Source organism: Ursus maritimus, unplaced genomic scaffold (assembly GCF_017311325.1).
Source record: "Ursus maritimus isolate PB19 unplaced genomic scaffold, ASM1731132v1 scaffold_6, whole genome shotgun sequence".
In the NCBI taxonomy this organism is placed as follows: Eukaryota; Metazoa; Chordata; class Mammalia; order Carnivora; family Ursidae; genus Ursus; species Ursus maritimus.
The window spans coordinates 25,522,787-25,545,170 of NW_024426774.1; the positions used below are offsets into that span (position 1 = coordinate 25,522,787).

General features: G+C 41.9%; 2 protein-coding genes and 1 long non-coding RNA gene across 8 annotated transcripts in view; 2 read left to right on the plus strand and 1 right to left on the minus strand.

The window, feature by feature from the left end:
- BIRC6 (baculoviral IAP repeat containing 6) overlaps positions 1–1,972 on the plus strand; it is a 226,625-nt gene extending 224,653 nt beyond the window's left edge. For both annotated transcript variants that reach the window (XM_040623077.1, XM_040623076.1), the window contains exon 74: positions 823–1,972. In XM_040623077.1, the coding sequence (XP_040479011.1) occupies positions 823–1,002 (180 nt within the window). In that variant the 3' untranslated portion in view covers positions 1,003–1,972. The remainder of the gene's footprint in view (positions 1–822) is intronic.
- Positions 1–12,105, minus strand: part of LOC103671596 — a 68,966-nt gene extending 56,861 nt beyond the window's left edge. For 2 of the 4 annotated variants that reach the window (XR_005832798.1, XR_005832797.1), the window contains exons 1-3: positions 11,975–12,105; positions 9,008–9,141; positions 7,012–7,133 (exon numbers count right to left, since the gene is read on the minus strand). This is a non-coding gene — a long non-coding RNA (uncharacterized LOC103671596). Of the gene's footprint in view, positions 1–6,387; positions 7,134–9,007; positions 9,142–11,974 lie in introns of those variants that run through there. The other 2 variants (XR_005832796.1, XR_570974.2) reach the window with 2 other exon arrangements.
- Positions 12,106–12,215: 110 nt separating this feature from the next.
- Positions 12,216–22,384, plus strand: part of TTC27 (tetratricopeptide repeat domain 27) — a 184,070-nt gene continuing 173,901 nt past the window's right edge. For both annotated transcript variants that reach the window (XM_008700249.2, XM_008700250.2), the window contains exons 1-4: positions 12,216–12,513; positions 13,696–13,873; positions 14,283–14,412; positions 20,705–20,845. In XM_008700249.2, the coding sequence (XP_008698471.1) occupies positions 12,414–12,513; positions 13,696–13,873; positions 14,283–14,412; positions 20,705–20,845 (549 nt within the window). In that variant the 5' untranslated portion in view covers positions 12,216–12,413. The remainder of the gene's footprint in view (positions 12,514–13,695; positions 13,874–14,282; positions 14,413–20,704; positions 20,846–22,384) is intronic.

Consider the following 22,384-nt stretch of genomic DNA (forward strand, 5'->3'; position numbering starts at 1 on the left):
CCAGTGGAAAAATATAAACCAAAACTTAATATTTGTAGACAACTCTGGTAACATCTCTACATCTTTCTCTAAATGGTAGTATGGTAGAATACAAAATTACATAATCTCTCTGGTTCTTCTTTTTCACTTGCTTAAATTAGAAAAAAAAGTGGGGGGGGCACCAGGGGTGGCTCAGTTGATTAAGTGTTTGACTCTTGCTCTTAGCTCAGGTCTTGATCTCAGGGTCATGAGTTTGAGCCCTGTGTTGGGCTGCACACCGGGCATGGGGCCTGCTTATGAAAAAAAATAGGATGATAAAATTGTTTCTAAGGTTTTTTCTGAGCATTAAGTGAGACTGTTAGTGTGAAGCATTTTGCACGTGTTCTACACAAGACCTGGTACCTGATGAATACTTGTTTGCACTCAGTAAAATAATGGTGGGTTTACTTTCATTTATGGACTTCCTGTCAAAAATATTTAGCCAGAGATAGGATGTATTATAAGTCAAGAGGTTATTCTCTTTAACTTAAAAGAGTACCATATGTGAATGATATCTTATAAATCATTAGTAATGCTGTTTCTGTTACCAGGGTAGGGGGCCTGGGTAGGAGCTGTGCCCACGCTACTCAGGGCTTTTCAACAACGTCAGTTATTTTGAGGTTAGAGGTTTTTGCCCATTTTGTTCACTGCTCCTTAGAGTAGCTAACATAAGGAAGGTACTTAATAAATATTTGTAGGCCTAATGCTTTGGGTTTTGTTTTAAACTCAGTTTCTCCCTCAAATGATGTTATGTTAGAATATCAGGGTTTGTAATTGTCGTATTGCTTATTTTCCCCTGTATAGCGTCACACTGCTCAGCTCCGGGAAGAGCTGCTAAAACTTCCCTGTCCCGAAGGCTTGGACCCTGATGCTGATGATGCCTCGGAGATGTGCAGTGCCGCGGCAGGTGCTGAGGAGACTCTAATGCATGATCAGGTCAAACCCAGCAGCAGTAAAGAACTCCCCAGTGACTTCAAATTATGAGCTGCATTGACGTGGACTTCACAGACACAACGGCTTTGAAGCACAAGCCAAATATGTCAATATTTGTATGTAAGAAACTAATTATGTAATAGTTATTGAAACTGAAACTATACTATGCCCTTAAGGAGATCCAGTTTAATTCAAGGTGATCTTTTATTTACTTGTACAAGAGTGTAAACTTTTTTGTGCTTTTATTTTTCAATTGTGAGAACCACTGATTGGTATGTTCAACAAATTTGTGTATACAAAGAAATGGATAAATCACTGATATATAAGGGAAACTACCTTAGGAAAGAATGTTTACTGAATGTTTATTTTATTATTATTTTTTTTTTTACTGTAGAGTGAGGGGTTGTTAACAAAGAATATATATTGGTCATTCTTACAACTACTATTTAAAGTCAGCAACTTTTCACTGAATTTGATAGATTTTATGTTTGGTCATATCTTCATGCTCATCTTTGATTTCTGAAGACCTCCTACATACACTTAAATAAAAGTTAAATGGACATACTCCCTCTTTTTTGATTTACTGGTACATTTTTTAAATGATAAATATGCCATAAAATGCATTATAGCTGGAGACTTGCACTTGTATGGATGAATTTATTACATTCAACGTATTTAATTTTATGCCTTCTAATTCTAAGATGCAGAAAAAATAAATGAACATGATTTTATTCTATGCCAACATTTGGGCCTGTGAATGTATCCGTTATTTGAATTTAAGTATATGAGAAGGAATGGTCAATTTGAAAAGTCACTCTAAACTGATTTTTTCCTAAAGGGCTCCTTTTTTCCTGGACTCTGGTTTTATTACTGAAGTCACATGTATGTATTAAAACATTGAGGCTCTGTAGAGCAGAGAGGATATCTCTCTGGTGCTGTTACAGGACATTCTGTACCTGCCATACAGGCTCATTTTCATGCAAATTCTTCTTAGAGCCAAATAAATAAAGACTTAGGTGTATTAATATGTCTTGTTTCTAAAACAGTTTGCCATGGTGTGAAATGCTATTTCTACAAAGAATTGTACACTTTCAAGACCTAAGCATGGGAAAGGAAAGGATATTTTTCAAAGACCAGTTATCACAAAGGAAAAGCTAAGGTGATTTTTGACAGTATTTATATAAAATGAAGTGGTGTGTGGGATCCTTGAATCTGGAGCTGACCAGGAGAAGCTGTATTCTGAACAGTGAGCTGCTCTCTGAAGGAAAAGGGGAACTAGGGAGCATGATCCTGTCTGAGATACAAGATATAGTGCTCCCTAAGAAGCATGGGTAAAGGAGGGGAAATGAAAAGTTCTAACACACACTGTTCAGTGTGGTGGGTGGTAAGCTACATACACCAAGAATGACAAAATAGAGAAAGAAGAGTCGGTTAAATGTCACCCCCACACATGCTAGCTAAAATCTAGGTATAAAATGATCAGCAATAAGAAGTAAAAGGACAGTCATCAGTATTCTAGGCTTTTCGTTTTTTTGTCTGTCAGCGTCCTGTCAGGGATGATAAAAGCTACTGTATCAAGTGTATTGTTTGCCTCCAACTTAGGATTTTATTTTTAATCCTTGAAATAAGGTTGGGTCATTTTCTCCAATTCACACCACTAGTCTTCAGAAAGCTTTTATAAGAGGAAAGTAACAATACCAGTACTATAAGGTCCAATTCATGTTTTTAAAAAACCAAGACCTAGGGGCGCCTGAGTGGCTCAGTCGGTGAAGCATCTGCCTTCTGCTCAGGTCATGATCCCAGGGTCTTGGGATCGCGCCCACATTGGGCTCCCTGCTCAGCAGGGAGCCTGCTTCTCCCTCTCTCTCTTCCTGCTGCTCCCCCTGCTTGTGCTCACTCTCTCTGTCAAATAAATAAATAAAATCTTAAAAAAACAAAACCCCAAGCCTAAAAGTCTAAATTTGAGACTGACTAACATGGTTCTGTCTAGGATCCTGACTTTGAGCGCTCACTTTGAGAGTAGGTACAGGTTCCTGCACTTGAGGGTTGAATGACAGACATGGAAACATAATGTCGGTACAGTTGAGAAGTTCTCTGATAGAGTTTACAGGGTACTGTTGGGAACACAGAGGAACACTTAGCTTAGGCAAAGTGTTAATGGGCATTGAGGTGATGTGGTGATGAAAGGCTTCCTCAAGGAAGATATCCTGAGTCTTGAAGGAAGAGGATAAAGAAGTTAGGCAGGGGCGCCTGCATGGATCAGTTGGTTGTGTCCAACTCCTGATTTTGGTTCAGGTAATGATCTCGGGGTCGTGAGATCAAGGCCTATGTGGGGCTCTGCACTCAGCACAGAGTCTGAGATTCTCTCTCCCCCCCTCTCTGCCCCTCACCCTGCTCATGCTCTCTCTCAAAAAATATAAATCATTTAAAAAAAGAAGAAGCCAGGCAGAAAGAAGTTCTTACAGACATGAGAACAAGGGGAAAACTCAATAGCACATGGGATTGTAAGAGACAAAGTTCGATAGTCACAGGAAATGTAGGCTGTAATGTTAGAAAGATAGAGGGCTTGGATCATGGAAGACTGTCTTGTTAAGAAACTTTAACATCCTGTGGGTGATGGAGAGCAGGGGAGCAACCTGGTCATACTCGGTTTCTAGAAGATGATTCTACCAACTACGGGGAGGCAAGGAGCTGAGTTAAGAGCCCACTAGAGTCCGGTGGTAGGTCATCAACTAGAACAAACAAAGAGGTAGAGAAAAAGAGAGGGGAAATACAAATTTTTTGGTATAAAAATAATTTAAGCATGTTTACTGGCTGAGGTACCTGGGGCGGGGGCCGGGGGTATGGTGGGGAGATGGGAAGGGTAAGCATGAAAGCCTTGGAAAAGGATGGAACTAAGACAGTAAAGATGATTGGTCTAGTTGTAAAACTACCAACTATGAAGCCATCTTAAAGAGAATTGCAAATAAACCGCTTAGTTATCACTGTAGCATTAAGACCAGCATGGTCAAAGCCAGACAAATGTAGAAAGTAATATAAAATTTTTTTGATGTCCTATAGTTTGGTTTATACAGGATGAGATAGGTGAGGGTGAGATGTTATAGTTACTGTGTCTTAAACTGGTGAAGGGTGAAGGTTTTTGGTTCCACCTCCTTTCTATTAGAGACCGATACTTTGTACAATAGGGTAAAAAGGTTGCAGCTTGCCACATTGCTTCCTCTCACTTTCTGTACTTAGCCCATTGCCAACTGGGAGCAGACTGGACCATGACCCGAGCAGCACTGTGCTCAGCCGCTCAGGTGAGGCCTGGCCTCTGGCCAGGCAGTCCTCACTGGCCATTTGTTCCTTAAACTAAAGCTGATTATTTGAGTAGACAAATGTCTACAGTTGCATTTTTTTTAAACCAAATAATATACATACTTACAGTTAGTATTCTGGCATGACCTTGTGTAGATGCTGGAATAATATTTCACTGAAACGTAAGCCTCAAATCTTGGGAGGTAGTGAGACTGGTTAGAACAAAAGGTTCCAAGATGGAAACAGACATATCTACCGGGTCAACTGAGACATGGGTGCAAATCCAGTTGCAGACCTTGAGGAGAGCTAGATAGACTCAGCTGGAGCAGGCAGCTGGGGTACCAGATGACTGGCGCTTTGAGCCTGGCCCCAGCTGGCACGCTGACTCTGCAGTCTTGGACTAGGAGGTCCGAGCATGGCAGGGCTTTGGGTTTATCTGGTTTCATAATACTGTGAAGTTACAAAAAAAATTTTTTTTAAGATTTATTTATTTTAGAGAGAGAGCATGAGCTGGGGAAAGAACAGAGGGAGAAGGAGAGAGAATCTCAAGCAGACTCCCCGCTGAGTGCAGAGCCTGACGTGGGGCTCAATCCCACCACCCTGAGATCATGACGTGAGCTGAAATCAAGAGTCAGACGCTTAACTGACTGAGCCACCCAGGTGCCCGCCACTGCCTATTTTAGAACATTTTCCTGTAGAAGAAAATTTGTGTATTTTAGCTTTATCTTTCACCCCCTTTTCTCTTGTCCTCTCCTCCCCCCATCTCCCACCCCCCGCCCTAGGCAATCAATCTACTTTCCGTTACTTCAGTAAATTTTACATAGTCTTATGATCAAGTGGCGGGGCACCTGGGTGGCTCAGTTGGTTAAGCATCAAGTGGCTACGTTGTTAGAACCTTGGGAGGGGCGGTGAACCTTAAGTTTCATTAACCTCTACCTTTATTTTTCAGGAATCCATACATTCAGTTCCCTACCGTTCACAGAGTTGGTTGGATCTAGGGGAGGGAGAGAGAGAGAGAGAGAGAGAGAGAGAGTGTGTGTGTTTTGTGAAAACTCTGAGGGGATAAAAGAGCTCATTTGGAATATCAGGTAAAGCTGAGTAAAACAAAAGAGAAACTCAAGGAGGATAAGATTCAAGAGGTTACAAAGACTTTGAGACTATCTTGGAGTTAGAATTATTTTTTGGCCTCACTTTTCCAAGTAAAGAAGCTGACTATTATTGTTTCGTGTTTTGTTTCCCAATTTTTTTAGAATGCCTTTTAAACATATAATTTATTCTTTCTATCAAAAGCTTCCCATAGTGGCCGTTGTTAGTCTAAGTAAAGGACGGTTTTGTTTTTTTTCTTTTCTTTCCTTCTTCCTTTTCTTTTTCTTTTTTTTGGGGGGGTTTAATTTTTTTCATTTACCAAGGAAAATTCAAGAGTTCGGATTGTGGTGTGGCTTTATATAAGAGGTAGAAGTTCTTCCAGGAAGCAGTTTAGACTTTGACACCGACAAACCTTTAACATACCAAGAAGGGTGCTGGTGAGGTTCACAGGGTGTGCTTGGTAACCATATCTCAAATTTTCCAACTGAGTGGAGGCCTACTAGTCCTAGACTGTAGGACCATGACCAATGACCCAATAATCATTGACCTTAGACTTTAGCTTAACAAAATGACCTTCTTTCATAGACTGATAGGTCAGAGAGAGAGTGCTTCTGTGAATGTTGTACAGGGAATCCACCGCAAAGTTGGATCCATGGTTTTTCACAGATCCATCATCCATTTAACAACCTCATGGCCAGCTTGGGTTGGAGTGGAGACTTATTGGGCATGTGTTTCCACACAGTCCCTATGGAATACTCCCTTTGACATCCCGCAGAAAAAGACAAAGCTGAATGTGTTGCTTACTGTATAGTTTGCTGAGGTTGCCATAACACAGTGCCACGGACAGACGCTTCACCAACAAGGTGTTGGCAGGGTTCGTTTCTTCTGAGGCCTCTTTCCATGGGCTTGTAGGTGGCTGTTTTCTCCTTCTGTGTTCACATGGTCTCTCTGTGTCTGTGAATGTCCTAATCACCCCCCCCTTTTTTTAAGATTTTATTTATTTGTTTGTTTATTTAGAGCGGGAGGAGAGGCAGAAGGAAAGGGAGAGAGAGCATCTCAAGCAGACTCCACACTGAGTGTGGGGCCTGAAGTGGGGCTCAATCTCACAACTCTGAGATCATGACCTGAACCAAAATCAAGAACTGGATGCTTAACCAGCTGAGCCACCCAGGTGCCTCCCCTGACATGAACTATGTTTTTATAATAAGTGCTAGTCATCAAAATAATTAAAATATTTAAATTATTGGGCATGTTGAAGTATTCTATTGATTGGTGAGTATTGTTTGCATAAGTAATGAAATAAAACATAATTAGCATATTATTATATATCTATTCCATAGAATTTATTAATGTTGACTTTGTTTCTACAAAATCTTTAATAATGTTTTACTTTATTATTTTTTTAAAGATTTTATTTATTTATTTGACAGAGACAGCAAGAGGGAACACAAGCAGGGGGAGTGGAAAGGGAGAAGCAGGCTTCCTGCTGAGCAGTGCCTGACTCGGGGCTCCATCCCAGACCCTGGTATCATGACCTGAGCTGAAGGCAGACACTTAACGACTGAGCCACCCAGGTGCCCCTCTTAATGATGTTTTAATGCTTGTGTTAGTTCCTAGGGCTGCTGTAAGAAATTACCACCAAATAGGGGGCTTAAAACAACAAATTTATTCACTCACAGTTTTGGAGACCAAAAGTGTGAAATGAAGGAGTTGGCAGGACTATTCTCCCTTTGAAGACTCTAGAAGAGAGAATGCATTCTTTGTCTCTTCCTTTTCCTGGTCCTATTAACATCAATAAACTAAAGAATTAAAAATATATAATGTAATTTTATTCCAAGTATATAAAGTTTGAATGTATTTTCATCAAAAATACAAATTCAAGTAAATGTTAAGTTACATGTTTTCTATTTTTTCTTCTAAAACATCTAAAATTACTAAAATTAAAAGCAAAATACAAACTATAACAAATGACTATCAAAACTTTAAATCAGTGCTGGTTAAAGAAAGCTAAATTTTTAAAATATTTAATTCAATCTTTTTTTTTTTTAAGATTTTATTTATTTATTTGACAGAGCCAGCCAGCGAGAGAGGGAACACAAGCAGGGGGAGTGGGAGAGGAAGAAGCAGGCTCCCAGCGGAGGAGCCTGATGCGGGGCTCGAACCCAGAACGCTGGGATCACGCCCTGAGCCAAAGGCAGATGCTTAATGACTGTGCCACCCAGGCGCCCCTAATTCAATCTTTTATACAAACAAAATTCAACAGTTCTATTGTTTGATGTCATCTAATGGCTAAGGTGAAGAATTTGTATCATATTATATCTCATTTAAATGGTACAGCTGAGTTGTTTAAAATTGTGAAATGTTTCCTAGCCACTGTCCATATCTGTCATAAATAAAATTCTATTTCATGAGTATCTCCAGAACCAAAAATAGAACACAAATCGTAAAAAATGAGCATCACTACTGAGAAAGGGCCTTAATTATGCAAGAATCTGTTGCATTCATGCCAAGAGGGAAATTTAATAAGTTAATTGTCATTTCTAAGCAGCCTAAATCAAGAGGGCAGCGGTTCAAGGTCACCCTGTGTCCTTGGATCTTGAATGAGAGGAACCCTCATGTATTCTTTGATTTATTTTGTGTGTTTGACGACACAAGTTCCCCTTACGTGATTCTAAGCAGCCAGAAGAGTTCTAGAGTCGAGAGAGGGATGGCACTCTCTATATAGGGCTGGTTGGATCAAGCTCAGATTGTGTGAATCAGAGGCATTGTTCCCGTATCTACATTTATGGCTCCTTTGTACCCATACTGCATCTAGGGAAGTCTTGTTGAAAGCCTTATAGTTTTTCACCTGAATGAAGACCTATCGAGGCAAGAATCTTATTTTGCTTTGTGGGACAAACAACACACCCTTCAGGGGAAGCGTGCTAGTGGTTAAAGTCAACATCTGGGGGCCCCAAGGTCAAAGGAAAGCCTAGGGGGACACCACGGGGCTGCCTGGCTTCAGTCCCCACTCCCCAGGGCAGTTTTCATAGAAGGAAACCTTTGCAGGATCTGGTTGCTTCTCACTAAGGAGGTTAGCTGTCTCGTCCTGCTCCACTTGACTTACCCACATTCCTATCTCATCCACATACATCCTTTCTGTCCTCTGCTTCTCCAGTCTTTGCTGCTGGGGATTTTCAGCATCTGTACTGACCTTGGTTCCAGGGCTGTTTTCAGTATGTTCACTAGGAAGTTATCGTATTGATTTATCTACTTGCTCTGACCTGCATACCAGTCACATACTTCTCATCCTTTGTTCATCAGATGTAGAGAGCATGGAGCTTTAAGGATCAGACTAGGTTCAAATCTTAGTGTAATTTTAGGCAAGGTACCTACCTCTCAATTTCCTTATTTGACAAATTGACTTAATAATATTTGCCTTAAGGGCGCCTGGGTGGCTCAGATGGTTAAGCATCTGCCTTTGGCTCAGGTCGTGATCTCCAGGTCCTGGGATTGAGCCCCATGTTGGGCTCCCAGCTCAGCGGGGAGTCCGTTTCTCCCTCTGCCCCCGCTCCCCCTGCTTGTTCTCTCTCTCTCTCTCACTCTCTCTCTCAAATAAGTAAATAAAAATCTAAAAAAAAAGTTATTGTAAGAGTTAAGTGAGATATCCATTTAACGGTGTTTAATACCATACCTGCTTTATCTCACATCCTCAATCCATGTTGATTCATTTGCCGCAGGGCAAAGGCCCAGCTAACTCTCTTGAGGGTTAGTGGTGGTTGTGGGGCTTCGTTCTGAGAGACACAGTGCTTGGAAAGAGCAGAGGACCTGCAGAGGGATGAGAAGAAAGAACTGTGTGTCAGGTGAAGGCTTTTGAGTATTAGTCTTGGGAGATCAGATTTTACCTTTTATACAAGAGACAGTCTTTTAAAAACAGTGTTATTGAGGTATAACTGACATAGAAAAAAGTGCACATATTTTAACTGAACGGTTTGTTTTTCCATATGTATATTCCCATTAAATCATTAGCACAGAGAGTGAACATATCTGTTCACTCCCCAAAATGTCCTTCCTCCTCTTGCTTTTCCATTTCCTCAACCCCCAGCAACCAGTGATCTGTTTTCTGTCACTAGAGATTAGTTTGCATTTTCTAGATTTTTACAAATGGATTCATATTTTATGTTCTCTGTTTTCTTGGCTTATTTCACTCAGCATAATTACTTTGGTATCTGTATATATTATATGTATCTATAGTTTATTCATTTTTATAGCTGAACACTATTCCATTGTATGAATATATCACAATTTGTTTATTTGTTCATCTGTGCATGGACATTTGGGTTGTATCCAGTTTTTGGCTATTACTAAAAAGGCTGCTACAAACATTTAAAAATTATTATTAAACATGAGATTTGTTAATGAATATGAAAAAGGATTGAGGGGTCATGAAATGCTGGTTACAATCCTGCCTCCTTTTTACTACTTAGAAAAATATGAGATAGGATTAGTTAAAACACGTAACTAAATCAAACCTGAAGCTACTTGGAGAAAGGCATCATTTACAATACAGATTAAGGTTCTAGAGTAAATATGGCATGTTGAATATATGCCATCTCTCCTTCTTCAAAACCCACTAAATCTATGGTAAAGAAAAAAGTTAAGACATAACCCACAGGGAAAGAGACGATGAGACTAGCGGCCCTGTTTGGGAGCTACTAACTGGTGTAGCTGAGCAGAGAAAGCCCAATCCTACAAATGCAGTGGGAAAAGCTAAGGCAAACTTGTACGTAGCCTGAAGAATCCCTGAAAAACTCAGCAACCGGGAGCGCTAGATATCCCTGGGACTGAAGGTTATGGGATGGGAAGAGGAAGGGCTGAAACGAGGAGGACTCCTGCAAAGATGAGTCAGTCAGTCGGAACCCCTGCCTACTCCTTCCCCGCCAGTCCCCCTGCCGTGGTCTCTACAGGGTCTGATATTCAGACTGGGTCTTTTTTTTTTTTTTTAAGATTTTATTTATTTATTCATTCAACAGAGATAGAGACAGCCAGCGAGAGAGGGAACACAAGCAGGGGGAGTGGGAGAGGAAGAAGCAGGCTCATAGCAGAAGAGCCTGATGTGGGGCTCGATCCCAGAACGCCGGGATCACGCCCTGAGCCGAAGGCAGACGCTCAACCGCTGTGCCACCCAGGCGCCCCCAGACTGGGTCTTGAATGCTGAGACTCCTGGCTTTCTTGCTCTGCTTGGCTCTGGAACACTGGCAACCAGACCCTCACTGTCCAGGTAGGAAATTTAAAAAGTCTCTGAAAAATCTGACCAGCTCAAGAAAAAAGACTTAACAGGTGGTGACATCAGGGTTCCTAGCAGACTGCCCAGCCAAGCCACTGCACTCATCCTAAAGCGGACATATCCTACTCACTGGCTCAGTATCCACTCCATTTTTTGGTTTATTTTTTGCTTTTGTTTTTTTTTCAATTGAGACCACATTTTTTTCTCCCACATTTTTATTTCAGAGTCCATTTCCCTGAAGAGAGATGAATATACTTAATTATTATCATTGTCAAGCATATCTCACTTAAAATAAACCTTGAATTATAGAGACAGCACCAAGTTCAGTGTATGGGACAATGTGGCTCTACAGGCAAGTGAAGAACCTGGTTGAGCCGCCAGTGTGTTTCTGCTTTAATAGCTCTAACAACTGTCAAATGTTTAGACAGTGCTGGATTTTGTGCTTTAAAAAACCGAAAGGACACACTGATTATCATTTCCTGCACAAATAGCGTTTCATTACTTCTCAGTGAGAAGACATTCTAGGGCATCTGCTCTTCTCCACTCAGCCCACGTCTGGCTTCCCTTGGCTTCTGCTGGCAGAGGCTGAGCACCATTCCCTCCACAGTCTAGGGAGGAGGAAAGTGAATTGAGAATTTAGTTCCCTCCTTGCCGCCGTCACTGGGCTAGGCTCTTTCAGAGATCGCTTGCCCTTGATTTCTCCAAGAATGCGGCGTGGTCAGGGTTACCCTAACTAGTGCACAGCATTCTCACAGTGCAGGCTTCAGGCCCACGGGGGCAGAGTCCCACCCCGCGGAGGCCTGGCTCTCTGAGCCTCAGTTTTGGCTCAGGAGCGCAGCTATGAAGAGAGGACGTGCGAAAGAGGCGCAGCTCGGTGCTCAGCTGCAGGCCCGCAGGGGTGGCAGGTTTCTGGACTCAGCCTACCCGCCGCAAGCTTCCATGCACCAGCTGCGGGGCCACAGGTCCCACTCAGTCATAATTCATATAGTGGCAGCGTCAAAACCAGATTACTTTCCTTATACTTTTTTAAAAAGTTACTTATTTATTCTATTTAGTCATGTATGTGTGTAATGCCTACACCCAACCTGGGACTTGAACTCACTTTAGGAGTCGCATGCTCCTCCCACGGAGCCATCCAGGCGCCCCAAAACTTCCCTTACACTTTAATTCATTCTAATAAAAAAGACCTATTCTCTGCGTAGGTGGTCCTTGTGCTGGCCAACCCCACTTCACAGGGTCTCTAACTTCCTGAAATGGTACCCGGATGTCGGTAGCAAGGGCCCACACGCATTTTGCATGAAGTACCCTGGTTAGGTAGTCAGGAGGGCTCTGATCCAAAAATGTTTAGGAACCCAAGCCGTAGATTCCTATTACCTGTTGGCAGGACAAGACGGCTGCTTCCAGTTGAGTTTTAATCTCAATCCTCAGTGGGTGATGCAAGGGGACTCCACCTCCCCTCAGGTCTTCTACAGCCCTTGGCACCGCCCCTTTAGGGCGGGGCTGAGATCGACCGCGCCCTCCCACCCGCCCCTTCCATGCTCGGGGCGGGGCATCTCTACTGGGCATGCTCAGTACTAAGGACGTGGGTTGGCCTCCTAGGCGGAAACCAGAGCTGCGTGTGTTTTTCCCAGGGTGTCCCGCGCTGCTGTCATGGCCGCGTCCATGTGACGATGTCTGCACATGGACTTCTAGGGCTGTGGGTGTATTCACGGGAACTGTCGCCACTAGGTTTCGGCATCTTTGGACCCTCTTCCTTTCACTTTTTTTTGTTGACTCCCGTGTGACCCTCGTAGAACTCATTTTGTCTGCAGCTATGTCCAGGGTGAAGTGGATACCGGAGCTGGCAGTTTTGAGGGGCTTCCCCACTGAGGCTGAGCGGCAGCAATGGAAGCAGGAGGGAGTCGCCGGTTCAGGTGAGAACGGCGAACCTGCCAGGAACTTAGAACAGCGTCTGGACTGTGAGGGGAGAGTGGTGCCCGCTGGGTTCTCATTCCTCCTTGTTTTGTTTAGTTTTTCTGCCGCAATCTAGGTCATCCCTTAAGATTTTGGATTGTTGCATCGTTGATGTGGTGGGCGGGGTCCTTTGGCCTCCGTGCTTGTCTTTACCCCAACCTTCTCACCACCTAGGTTCAGTGATAGCAAGGATGGCCGTGTCAGCTACTTTTCTAAGTCCTTAACATTTATTGTCATTTAATCCTTATAACAGACGTTTAAGATAGATCTAAGTTTAATACCATTTTGCAGGTGAAGACGTTTAAAGACAGATTGTTTTCCGTAATTTATTCCAGGTTCCACAGTTGATAAGCAGAAAGGCTGAAACGAGGCAGCAAAGATGTAATTTTTGCGAACAGTACACATTTACCGGAGAAGGAGGTGTTAAAAGCATATTTACTAGTGATAAATGTGAGATAAAGGCACATCTGGTAGTGAGATTTAGGCCGGACCCGGAAGAAAAATAACAATTTAGGACAGTATCTAAGTGGTGTGTGTGTTTGTGTGTGTGTGTGTGTGTGTGAACACCCAATAGGTGCTTCAGGAGAGAGGTAGTTCTTGAAGTCTGGTGATCTGGAAAAGTTTGGTGGAAGAAGTCAGACATGAGCTGAATTTTGATTAAAGGGTAAGACAAGTGGAGAAGAGCTCTGCAGGAGAAATCACAGTGTAGAAGTGTGGAGGTAGGAATGTGCATGGGATATTAGGGGAACAATGAGAGAACCAGCTGTTCTCAGAGAGAATGGTGGGCGTAGGAGAAGGCTATTTTAGACCCCTGATTGTAGAAACTTTCTGTTGTCAATAGGAATCTTTTTGAATTCCCAGAAGGGTGATAATATTTACTAATGAGGAATATTATTCCTATGTCTAACTTCTACCTTGCTGCTTATTGTGTGGATGAGCTGCTAATTGTAGGAGAAGTGATGTTCATAGAATAATGGGAATTTGCTCAATGCTTGTGATTAATGTATAGTAAGCTTTCTAAGGATATACTTTTTTTTTTTTTTTTTGCATACTGAAGTGATAGACTTACCTAATAGTGTTATCCTTTACAGTATGAAAAAGATTGGTCTTTTGGGTTATTGGACTAATTTTTTATATTGCAGAGAGTGGATCTTTCTTACAATTGCTGCTAGAAGGGAACTATGAGGCCATATTCTTAAATTCATTGACTCAAAATATTTTTAACTCAACAACGATGACTGAAGAAAAGATTGACAGCTACCTGGAGAAGCAGATAGTAACATTCCTGGATTACTCAACAGATTTGGACACAATTGAAAGGTAGAATTTTATTTGAAATTTTCATAGAGAAACAGACTGAATATATTTAATAGTGCTTTATAAGTGTAAGACAGTGGTTTTAGCCGTTGTTGGACAACTTGTGCTCCCTGGTATGGCAGCCACTAGTCACATGTGGTTGTTGAGCACTTGAAATAGATAGTACAACTGAGGGACAGAATTTTAAATTTCATTTAATTGTAATTAAATTTAAAAGAGCCTTATGTGGCTTATGGTTATAATATTGGACATTGAGACATAACTTGTTCAGATTTCAGAAATTTTGTTTTGTAGTACTTGGATAATCTCTATAAATGTTGGTTAATATTTTACATTTTTCTTAGTAAAACTGAAATGAAATTGGTTGTGGTCGTACAGTGGTTCATATTTGTTTTTTTATTCTCATATGCAGACAACAGCTGATATTCCTAATTGGTGTAAGCGGTTTACAACTTTTTGTTCGGAGTAACTGGACGGGGCCTCGCGTTGATTTACAACCTCAGGATTTTTTGCCATCCATTTTGTTCCAGCAATTCAGTGAAGTATGCTTCTTGGAAATGTCATATATAGTTATTATTGTGTTTTTTTTTCTTTAGGAACTGGTCTTTATAAACTGGAGTTAATAGTAGGTAGGAAAAAAATATGCCTTTCTAGCTTGTACAAAATGTACTAAGAATCCTTGGTCATCAATCAGATTTTCAAGTGATTCCAGAGGGTCCACTGTCAGGAATGGAATTAGAGATAAGTGTTAGTAATCTGATGGTAGAGGGGCTCCTGGCTGGCTCAGTTGGTAGAGTGTGCAACTCTTGATTTCAGGGTTGTGCCCCACGTTGGGCATAGAGCTTACTTAAAAAAATAAATAAAATGGGGGCGCCTGGGTGGCTCAGTTGGTTGAGAGTCTGACTCTTGGTTTCAGCTCAGGTCATGATCTCAGGGTCATGAAATTGAGCCCGGTGTTGGGCTCTTTGCTGGGCATGGAGTCTGCTTGAGATTCTCTCCCTCTCCCTCTGCCCCTTCTCCTGCTTAAATACTCTCTCTCTCAAATACATAAGTCTTTAAAAATAAATAAATAAATAAAAAATATTTTTAAAAAGCTGATGGTGGGGGTGGAAAGAGAAGTAGAAAAGCAGCCATAATCTGACAGCCACAGTAATTAGCTGTGTACACGTCAGTGTAGTGAGTCACTATATTATGTTGCAGTAGATAATTGAAATTCATAATCCTGGCCCTAAATCATTATTGAAAGCTTAAAAGATCTTCTGTATCTTATGTCTAAGAAGGGAATTGAATCTGCACTTTACAGAGGTTTTCATCCAAAGTGATTAAAGTAAAATCCCAAAGATTGTGTCACTTAAAGAGATATGCTTCAGTTGTCCAGAAATTTGCTTATATGGAACATCTCACTCCTTCTGTTATTGTGTATGAAACAGTTTCTGCCTTTTCAGCCCTGTAGTATAGGTTAAAAATTCACCAAATAGTCAAAGTCATAGTGTTTGCTGAGCACAGATATGTGGGGCAAGTGCTTACTTCACGTGTTCTATCAATTTGAGTATCCTAGAGATGAGAAGATGGAAGCTCCCAGTGGTGAAGGAAACTTGTCAGAGGTCTTAGAGCTGGATAATTGGAAGCCACATTTTCTGGGTCCAGATCCAGCCCTCTTTCTACTATACTAGTGGAGAAGCACCTGTAAAGTCAGGTAACAATTCACGGCAGTACAGAAAGAGGTTACATGAGAGATTTGGACTGTAAGAATGTTGAAATTAACCAAGAGATGTGGGGAATGGGAATTTTGTCAGACAGTGTCATTGGGAGTGGACCATGAGTTGAACTGAAGGATGCTGAGGAAATGGGCAGGTGGAGGGGAGCAGGAAAGGCAGTCTGGGTGCAGTCACATGAGCAGAAGTTCAGATGGGGGAAGAGTGTGGTGTTTGTGGGAGCAGGATGTTTTGAGCCTACTGGAGAAGCATCGAAAGTTCAGACTTCATGGGATTCAGGGCAGATTGTAAGGAAACTTTGAGGCCTTGATTTTAGTTTTTTTTTTTTTTTTTTTTTTTTTAAATTAGAACTACCTTATACATTCAAAAAGCATATGAAGTGTATGCAGTTTAAATAATAAAACTCCTTTGTTCCCGCCACCCAGCGTGAGAGAGAAATACTAGCAGCGTTGTAGAACAGAGCTTCCTGACTGCTGTTCCCCAGATGTGGAGCCCCTCTGCCATCTCAGTGTCTGTGTGGGGCCTGGTCTGGGGTGGGGAGAGCCTTTGAACTGGTCTGTTCTGGTCGGCAGCATTTGCTAGTTCCCTGCTGTGCACTACTAATAATAACGTCTTCTGTGTGTGCCGTGACTTGGAAAGGGTTGGAAATACTGCCTTAGAAGGTCCCCTGCACGTGCTTTCCTGATGGCGTCCCTGGCCCCTCTCTTCCACGAGCCAGTCCCATGAATTTTGTGTTAACCATTCCATTGCTTTTCTTCATAGTTTCAGCACCTGTGCAACTCTAGAAAACATACTGGTTTGGTTCTGCCAGTTTTTGAACTTTTATAAAATGAAACAAACTGTATGCATTGTTCTGTGACTTGCTTTGCTCAATGGTATGTTTTTGAAAGGATACCATTATTCATTTTTACTATTGTAGAGTATTCCAGTTGTATGACTGTACCAGCATGCGTGTGTCTGTTCTACTCTTGACAGCCGTATGGTACTTTTTATTTTTTTTTCCCCCTTCATTAAATTACATACAATGCTATTAGGGACACATCTTTCTGGAAATCGTTTGCAAGAATTTCAAAGTATAGCATACTGAAGAAATGACTGATGTAGTGTGCTAAACAGAGGAGCTGTTTTTACTGGCCTTCGGGCTGTAGGTGACACCATGAGGGCTGAGAGGATGATCTTTTATTTTTTTTTATTTTTTATTTTTTTTAAAGATTTTATTTATTTATTTGACAGAAAGAGAGACAGCCAGCGAGAGAGGGAACACAAGCAAGGGGAGTGGGAAAGGAAGAAGCAGGCTCATAGCGGAGGAGCCTGATGTGGGGCTCGATCCCATAACGCGGGATCACGCCCTGAGCCGAAGGCAGACGCTTAACCGCTATGCCACCCAGGCGCCCCAAGGATGATCTTTTAACACCCTTGTAAGCCCTTCAGAGTTGGGAAGCTCTGCTGCGGTATATATATCCGTGAGTGGAGTTGCTATGCTCTAGAGTATATGCACGTTCAGCTCTTCTTGGTAATGTCATCTTGTTGTTAGTTTTTTTTTAAGATTTTATTTATTTATTTGTCAGAGAGAGAGCACGAGCAGGGGCAGAGGGAGAAGTAGACTCCCCACTGAGCAAGGAGCCCAATGCGGGACTCGATCCTAGGATCCTGGGACCATGACCTGAGCCGAAGTCAGACACTTAACTGACTGAGCCATCCAGCTGTCCCTGTCAGCTTGTTTTTAAAAGGAATATTCAGTTTATACCCTTTATCAGCGATCTGAGAATTTGGAGGGTAGGGCGAGTTGAAGTTTTTGAACACGTCAGTATTTTCTAATTGTTGTTTTCCTGCGCTGATTCGTGTTTCTTAGCTCTTTGTGCTTTGTGAAGCACAAATATTTGTGAATATACTTTATGGTCATGGAGTATGGTGACCAAAGCCAAATTCATTTTTCCTGCCTTTAACTTATGGCCTTGTCATTTTTAACACTGACATCTGGTGCTAAATGGTCTTAATGAGGAATAGCACTGAAGGTCCATGTCTGAGCAACATTGGTCACCTCTCACACAGAAAGGTCGATCTTAGTAATCTGGTTTTATAGTAAATTTATCTGTGGCTTCCAGATGTTGAAATTTTTTTTACTGTTATAAGTACTTATATTTTTACATGTCATATGCTGTCTTGACTGAGGAATTGTTCTGAAGAATCATAACCTTTGCTTTTTCTGTTTTTATTGAAAATATAAACAATCCTCTTTAAAAATGGACCGTTTCCCCAAACTTCTGGAAGCACATTTAGAACTCAGTTGGAATATCAGTGTTATATCTTGGGGGTAGGCAGAGGCTGATTCACTTAAGCAGAAGACAGAAAAGCATTTCATTTTTTCATGATGATGCAAGGTAGCACTGGGAAGAGAAGCGTATTTATTTGGCTATTCATACATTCACTTGTTTATTATTTGCCTTGATACCATCTCCAGATAATTTTTTTAAAAGATATTATTTATACCTTTGAGAGAGAGAGCGTGTGCACACGTGTGACTGGGGGAGGGGCAGAGTGAGCGGGAGAGACAGAAGCCTAAGCAGACTCCCCACTGAGTGTGGAGTCAGACAGCAGGGCTCCATGTCACGACCTTGAGATCATGACCTGAGCTGAAATGAGGAAACAGACGCTTAACGTACTCAGCCATCCAGGTGGCACCCGTCTCCAGAGAATTTTGAACTGAAGAGTAGGAAGTTTAGTAACCAAGCCCTGGCTTTCAGTATCAGAGGTAATGATACCCAGGTGGTGTACCATGGGCTATCTCTTTGTGTAATTTTTTTGTAGACTAAATTACTTGTTACTTCATCTCTAGGGATTTCATTTAGAAGAGAATGCTCTAAATTGTGCTAGAACAGTTAGATGTGTTTCTCATTTAAAGTGATTAGACCATGGGTGGTTTTTTTTTTTTTTTTTTTAAGATTTATTTATTTGAGAGAGAGAGAGAGAGAGTGAGCAGGGCAGGGGCAGAGGGAGAAGGAGAGAGAGAGAGAGAGTCCTTAAGCAGACTCCCTGCTGAGCACGGAGCCTGATGTGGGGCTCGATCTCATGACCCTGAGATAACGCCCTGAGCTGAAGTCAGGAGCTGGCCACCCAACCAACTGAGTCACCCAAGTGCCCCGGATTCTTTTCTTAAAGGTGTGTCATATCTTCTTGTACTTCACCAGTTTGGTTTGGACTTTGGGCAATAACAGTGGCTAAATCTTTATTTTGACATCTCTGTATGAGAAGAGAACTCGATGAGGCTGCCGGTATAGTCTGGGCACATTAGGCAGGTTCTTTCCCGAAGTTCTTAAGTGAATATATCCACTGGTGTGTTGAGCACCTCCGCTTGGAGCACTCACAAGACACCTCGGGCTCATTGTGTCTCGGACTGAACTCACAGTGAGGGTCTCCTGTACGTGGGGCCTATGCTGGTGTCTCTGTGTCATTCGCACGCCACTGTAAGGTAGTGGTCCCAGTCAGAAGGCAGACGTGATCCTGGCCCTGTCTTTGCAGCCTTGCTGATGCTTGGCGTAGTCCTGAGCCTTGCCCAGGGGCAGGAGGAGATCTGTGCGGAGGGCGGCATGGCGTGGTAGGAAGAACATTGGTTGGGAGTTGGAAAACAGGCTGGAATCTCTGTTCAGACACTGACTTCTGTGTCATTTTCAGCTGCACTTAACATTTGTATCTATTTCCTTCTAAAATTGAGGTAGTTGTAATAACTTCAAAATAGTTTCTTTTTCTTTCTTTTTTTTTATTTTTAAAGATTTTATTTATTTATTTGTCGGAGAGAGTGCCCAGGCAGGCGGAGCAGCAGACAGAGGGAGAGGGAGAAGCAGGCTCCCTCCTGAGCAAGGAGCCCGATGTGGGACTTGATCCCAGGACCCTGAGATCATGGCCTGAGCCGAAAGCAGTCATTTAACCGACTGAGCCACCAGGCATCCCTCAAAATAGTTTCTTAATTATTGAAATTAAAGACAATTCCTATGCCCTAGTGTAGATAATGGTAAGCTTTCTTTGCAGTTTGTTGGTGCTCTTTCATGTCAAGTCTTTATTCCTCTATTATACTTCTCGATGAAGAAGGTAGGACAGTGGATGAACCCATAGCTATTACTTTCTTGGCCGTATTGAGTACTTTAACAACATATTGAGCCAGGCACTGGCATTATTTGGATTATTTAATTTAATCCTTACAAGAACCCTAGAAGGAGTGGGTTCTGTTATTTCATTTGGTAATTAATGAGACGTCAGTTAAAAAATGTACCTACACCCACAAACTAATAAGAGGTGGAAAAAGGACACTATCCTGTGTCTGTGACAGTAGAGCCCATGTTCCTAGTGGGTAAGCATTCCTGCTGTCTGTTTTGTGGCAGCTGTCAAAATTATACCGTACACATCTTAGAAAACACAGGTGGGGCACCTGGGTGGCTTAGTCGGTTAAGTGGCTGCCTTCAGCTCACGTCACAATCCTGGGGTCCTGGGATTGAGCCCTGCATCAGGCTCCTGCTCAGCGGGGAGTCTGCTTCTCCCTCTCCCTCTGTGAAAGAAAAGAAAAGTCAGGTGCCTTGTCCATTGCAGAAAATCTCTTCAGCCAAGAAGCAGACTTTTCAAAGGCATCCCTTTTTTTTGCAGCCTTCTGTTCCCACGGGTCCATGGTTATATGGCCACTCAACATTTGATATGTCAGACCTTGTTGGCTGTTTGGCTTAGGAATTATGGGGCAGACCCGTTTGTAACGACATTGCCAGCTAATGAAGCATAAGTGAAGTGTGTTTAATGTACGTACTTTAATGTAGGGATGCTTTTTATTGAGGTGCTCTTGTGTTGTAAGCAAATCTATAAAGAATGAAGCCTCTTCGATGCTGGCATTTTCTTGCTTTCACTGTTCCTCTAAAGTGCAAGCATCGAGGTGGCCGCGTGTTGGGGCGGCTGGCATTTGTGGGTCCCCGGGGGCATTTATAATGTTAGTATTCTGTCCGGTGCCAGTTGCTGTGTGATAGATTGATGTGTTTGTTTCATAGCAGAAAGAACTGGAAAATAGGTTACTACAAGACCTGTAAAGATTAATATTTTGTTAAATTAGGTCATCTTGGCTTACTTTTTTTTTTTTTTCCAGGTCAAAGGACTGGATGCAGTTGTTCTCAATCTGCTTATTCTAGATGGTGAATCGGTCTACAGCCTGACTGCAAAGCCTGTGCTGCTCTTGTTAGCACGAGTTATTCTGGTGAATGTAAGACATAAACTGACAGCTGTTCAGGTGAGGAGGGAAAAGAAGGCCGTTGGTCACCCCCAGGGCCGACTTCTGTGCTGAGTAGCATCCGACTTCAGGTGTGATGCTGACAGTGTTCTGCTGTGTCTTCTAAGTCTTCTTTAGGTAGTTCACTTTAAAATCTGATGAAAATAAACAAAAACGTTCTCCCTTTGTGAGATTCATCTAATACAAAATGATATTTTATTGAGCCCCTTTTAAAGGATTATATAGACCGTATGTAGGTGTACGTGTGCGTGAATATAAATGTTCAGTACTCTTACCCCGTGGATCTTAATTACTGTTTCCTGGCTCACATCCTACCTTGGTTCGTTATTCCGGTTGGATGTAGTAGAGCGTTAGTTGAATGTCTGTTACATCATTTCTTAAAGATTATTTATTTATTTAGAGAGAGCATGTGCGTGCACACGTGCATGTGAGCAGGGGGAGGGGCAGAGGGGAGAGAGAATCTCAAGCAGACTCCCTGCTGAGTGTGGAGCTCAGTACAGGGCTTGATCTCAGGATGCTGAGATCATGACCTGAGCCCAAATCAAGCGTCTGACGCTTCAGGGACTGAGCCATCCAGGGGCCCCTGTTAAATTGTTTCTTTATAAATGAAGAATCATATACTTTTCACATGTCACAAAATATTCTTTTGTGTTTTTTTCGGTGGTTTAAAAATGTACAAACTGGGAGCACCTGGGTGGCTCAGTTGGTTAAGCATCTGCCTTCGGCTCAGGTCATGATCCCAGGGTCCTGGTTTCGAGTCCTGCGTTGGGCTCCCTGCTTAGCAGAGAGTCTGCTGCTCCCTCTCCCTCTGGTCCTCCCCCTGCTTGTATTCTCTCTCTCACTCGCTCACTCTCCCTCTCAAAAAAATAAATAAAATCTTAAAAAAATATATACAAACTGTTGGTTCTTGGGCTGTACAAAAACAGGGTGGTTGCATTTGGCCTGCAGACTATAGCTAGCTGACTCCTGTTCTAATTGTGGCAACTTGACCCATGTTACCAGAAATAATAAATCTAAATTTTATATGAAACCTCCCAATTTCTAAGTATTGGTTGAAAAATTTTGAGAAACACAGTTTTCAACTGGCAGAATGTAGATTTGGTCTGTACTGTGTAAGGGCTTATTTTCCTAAGTATTTCAGTTTACACAAAGGAAAGGTAAGAAGGCAAGTTTTGCCTTTATCACTGACTGCCATGAAAGCCAGAGGAATTGGAATCTGTTTTTACTAGAAGGAGTTTTATTAGAAGGGGTTTCAATATGTCAGAGTAGACATAAGGCCTTATCTTTGATTTTTTAGCCATGTTAGCTTGAATTAAAAAAATTTTCCAGAGTTGATCTGAATGAAATGCTCTCTTACAGAATGACTAGTACTTGGCTCTAAAGAAAGTATTACCAAAACACAGGGCTTCCAAGTGGCATTATTTTCTTTCTAGTGAGACTAGAGTCATTAATGAGTGAGTGAGACAGTTTTAAATTTTATTGGTGGAAACCTTTCATCAGCAATATGTTAAGCATTATTTTTTGAAGCTTTTATTTATT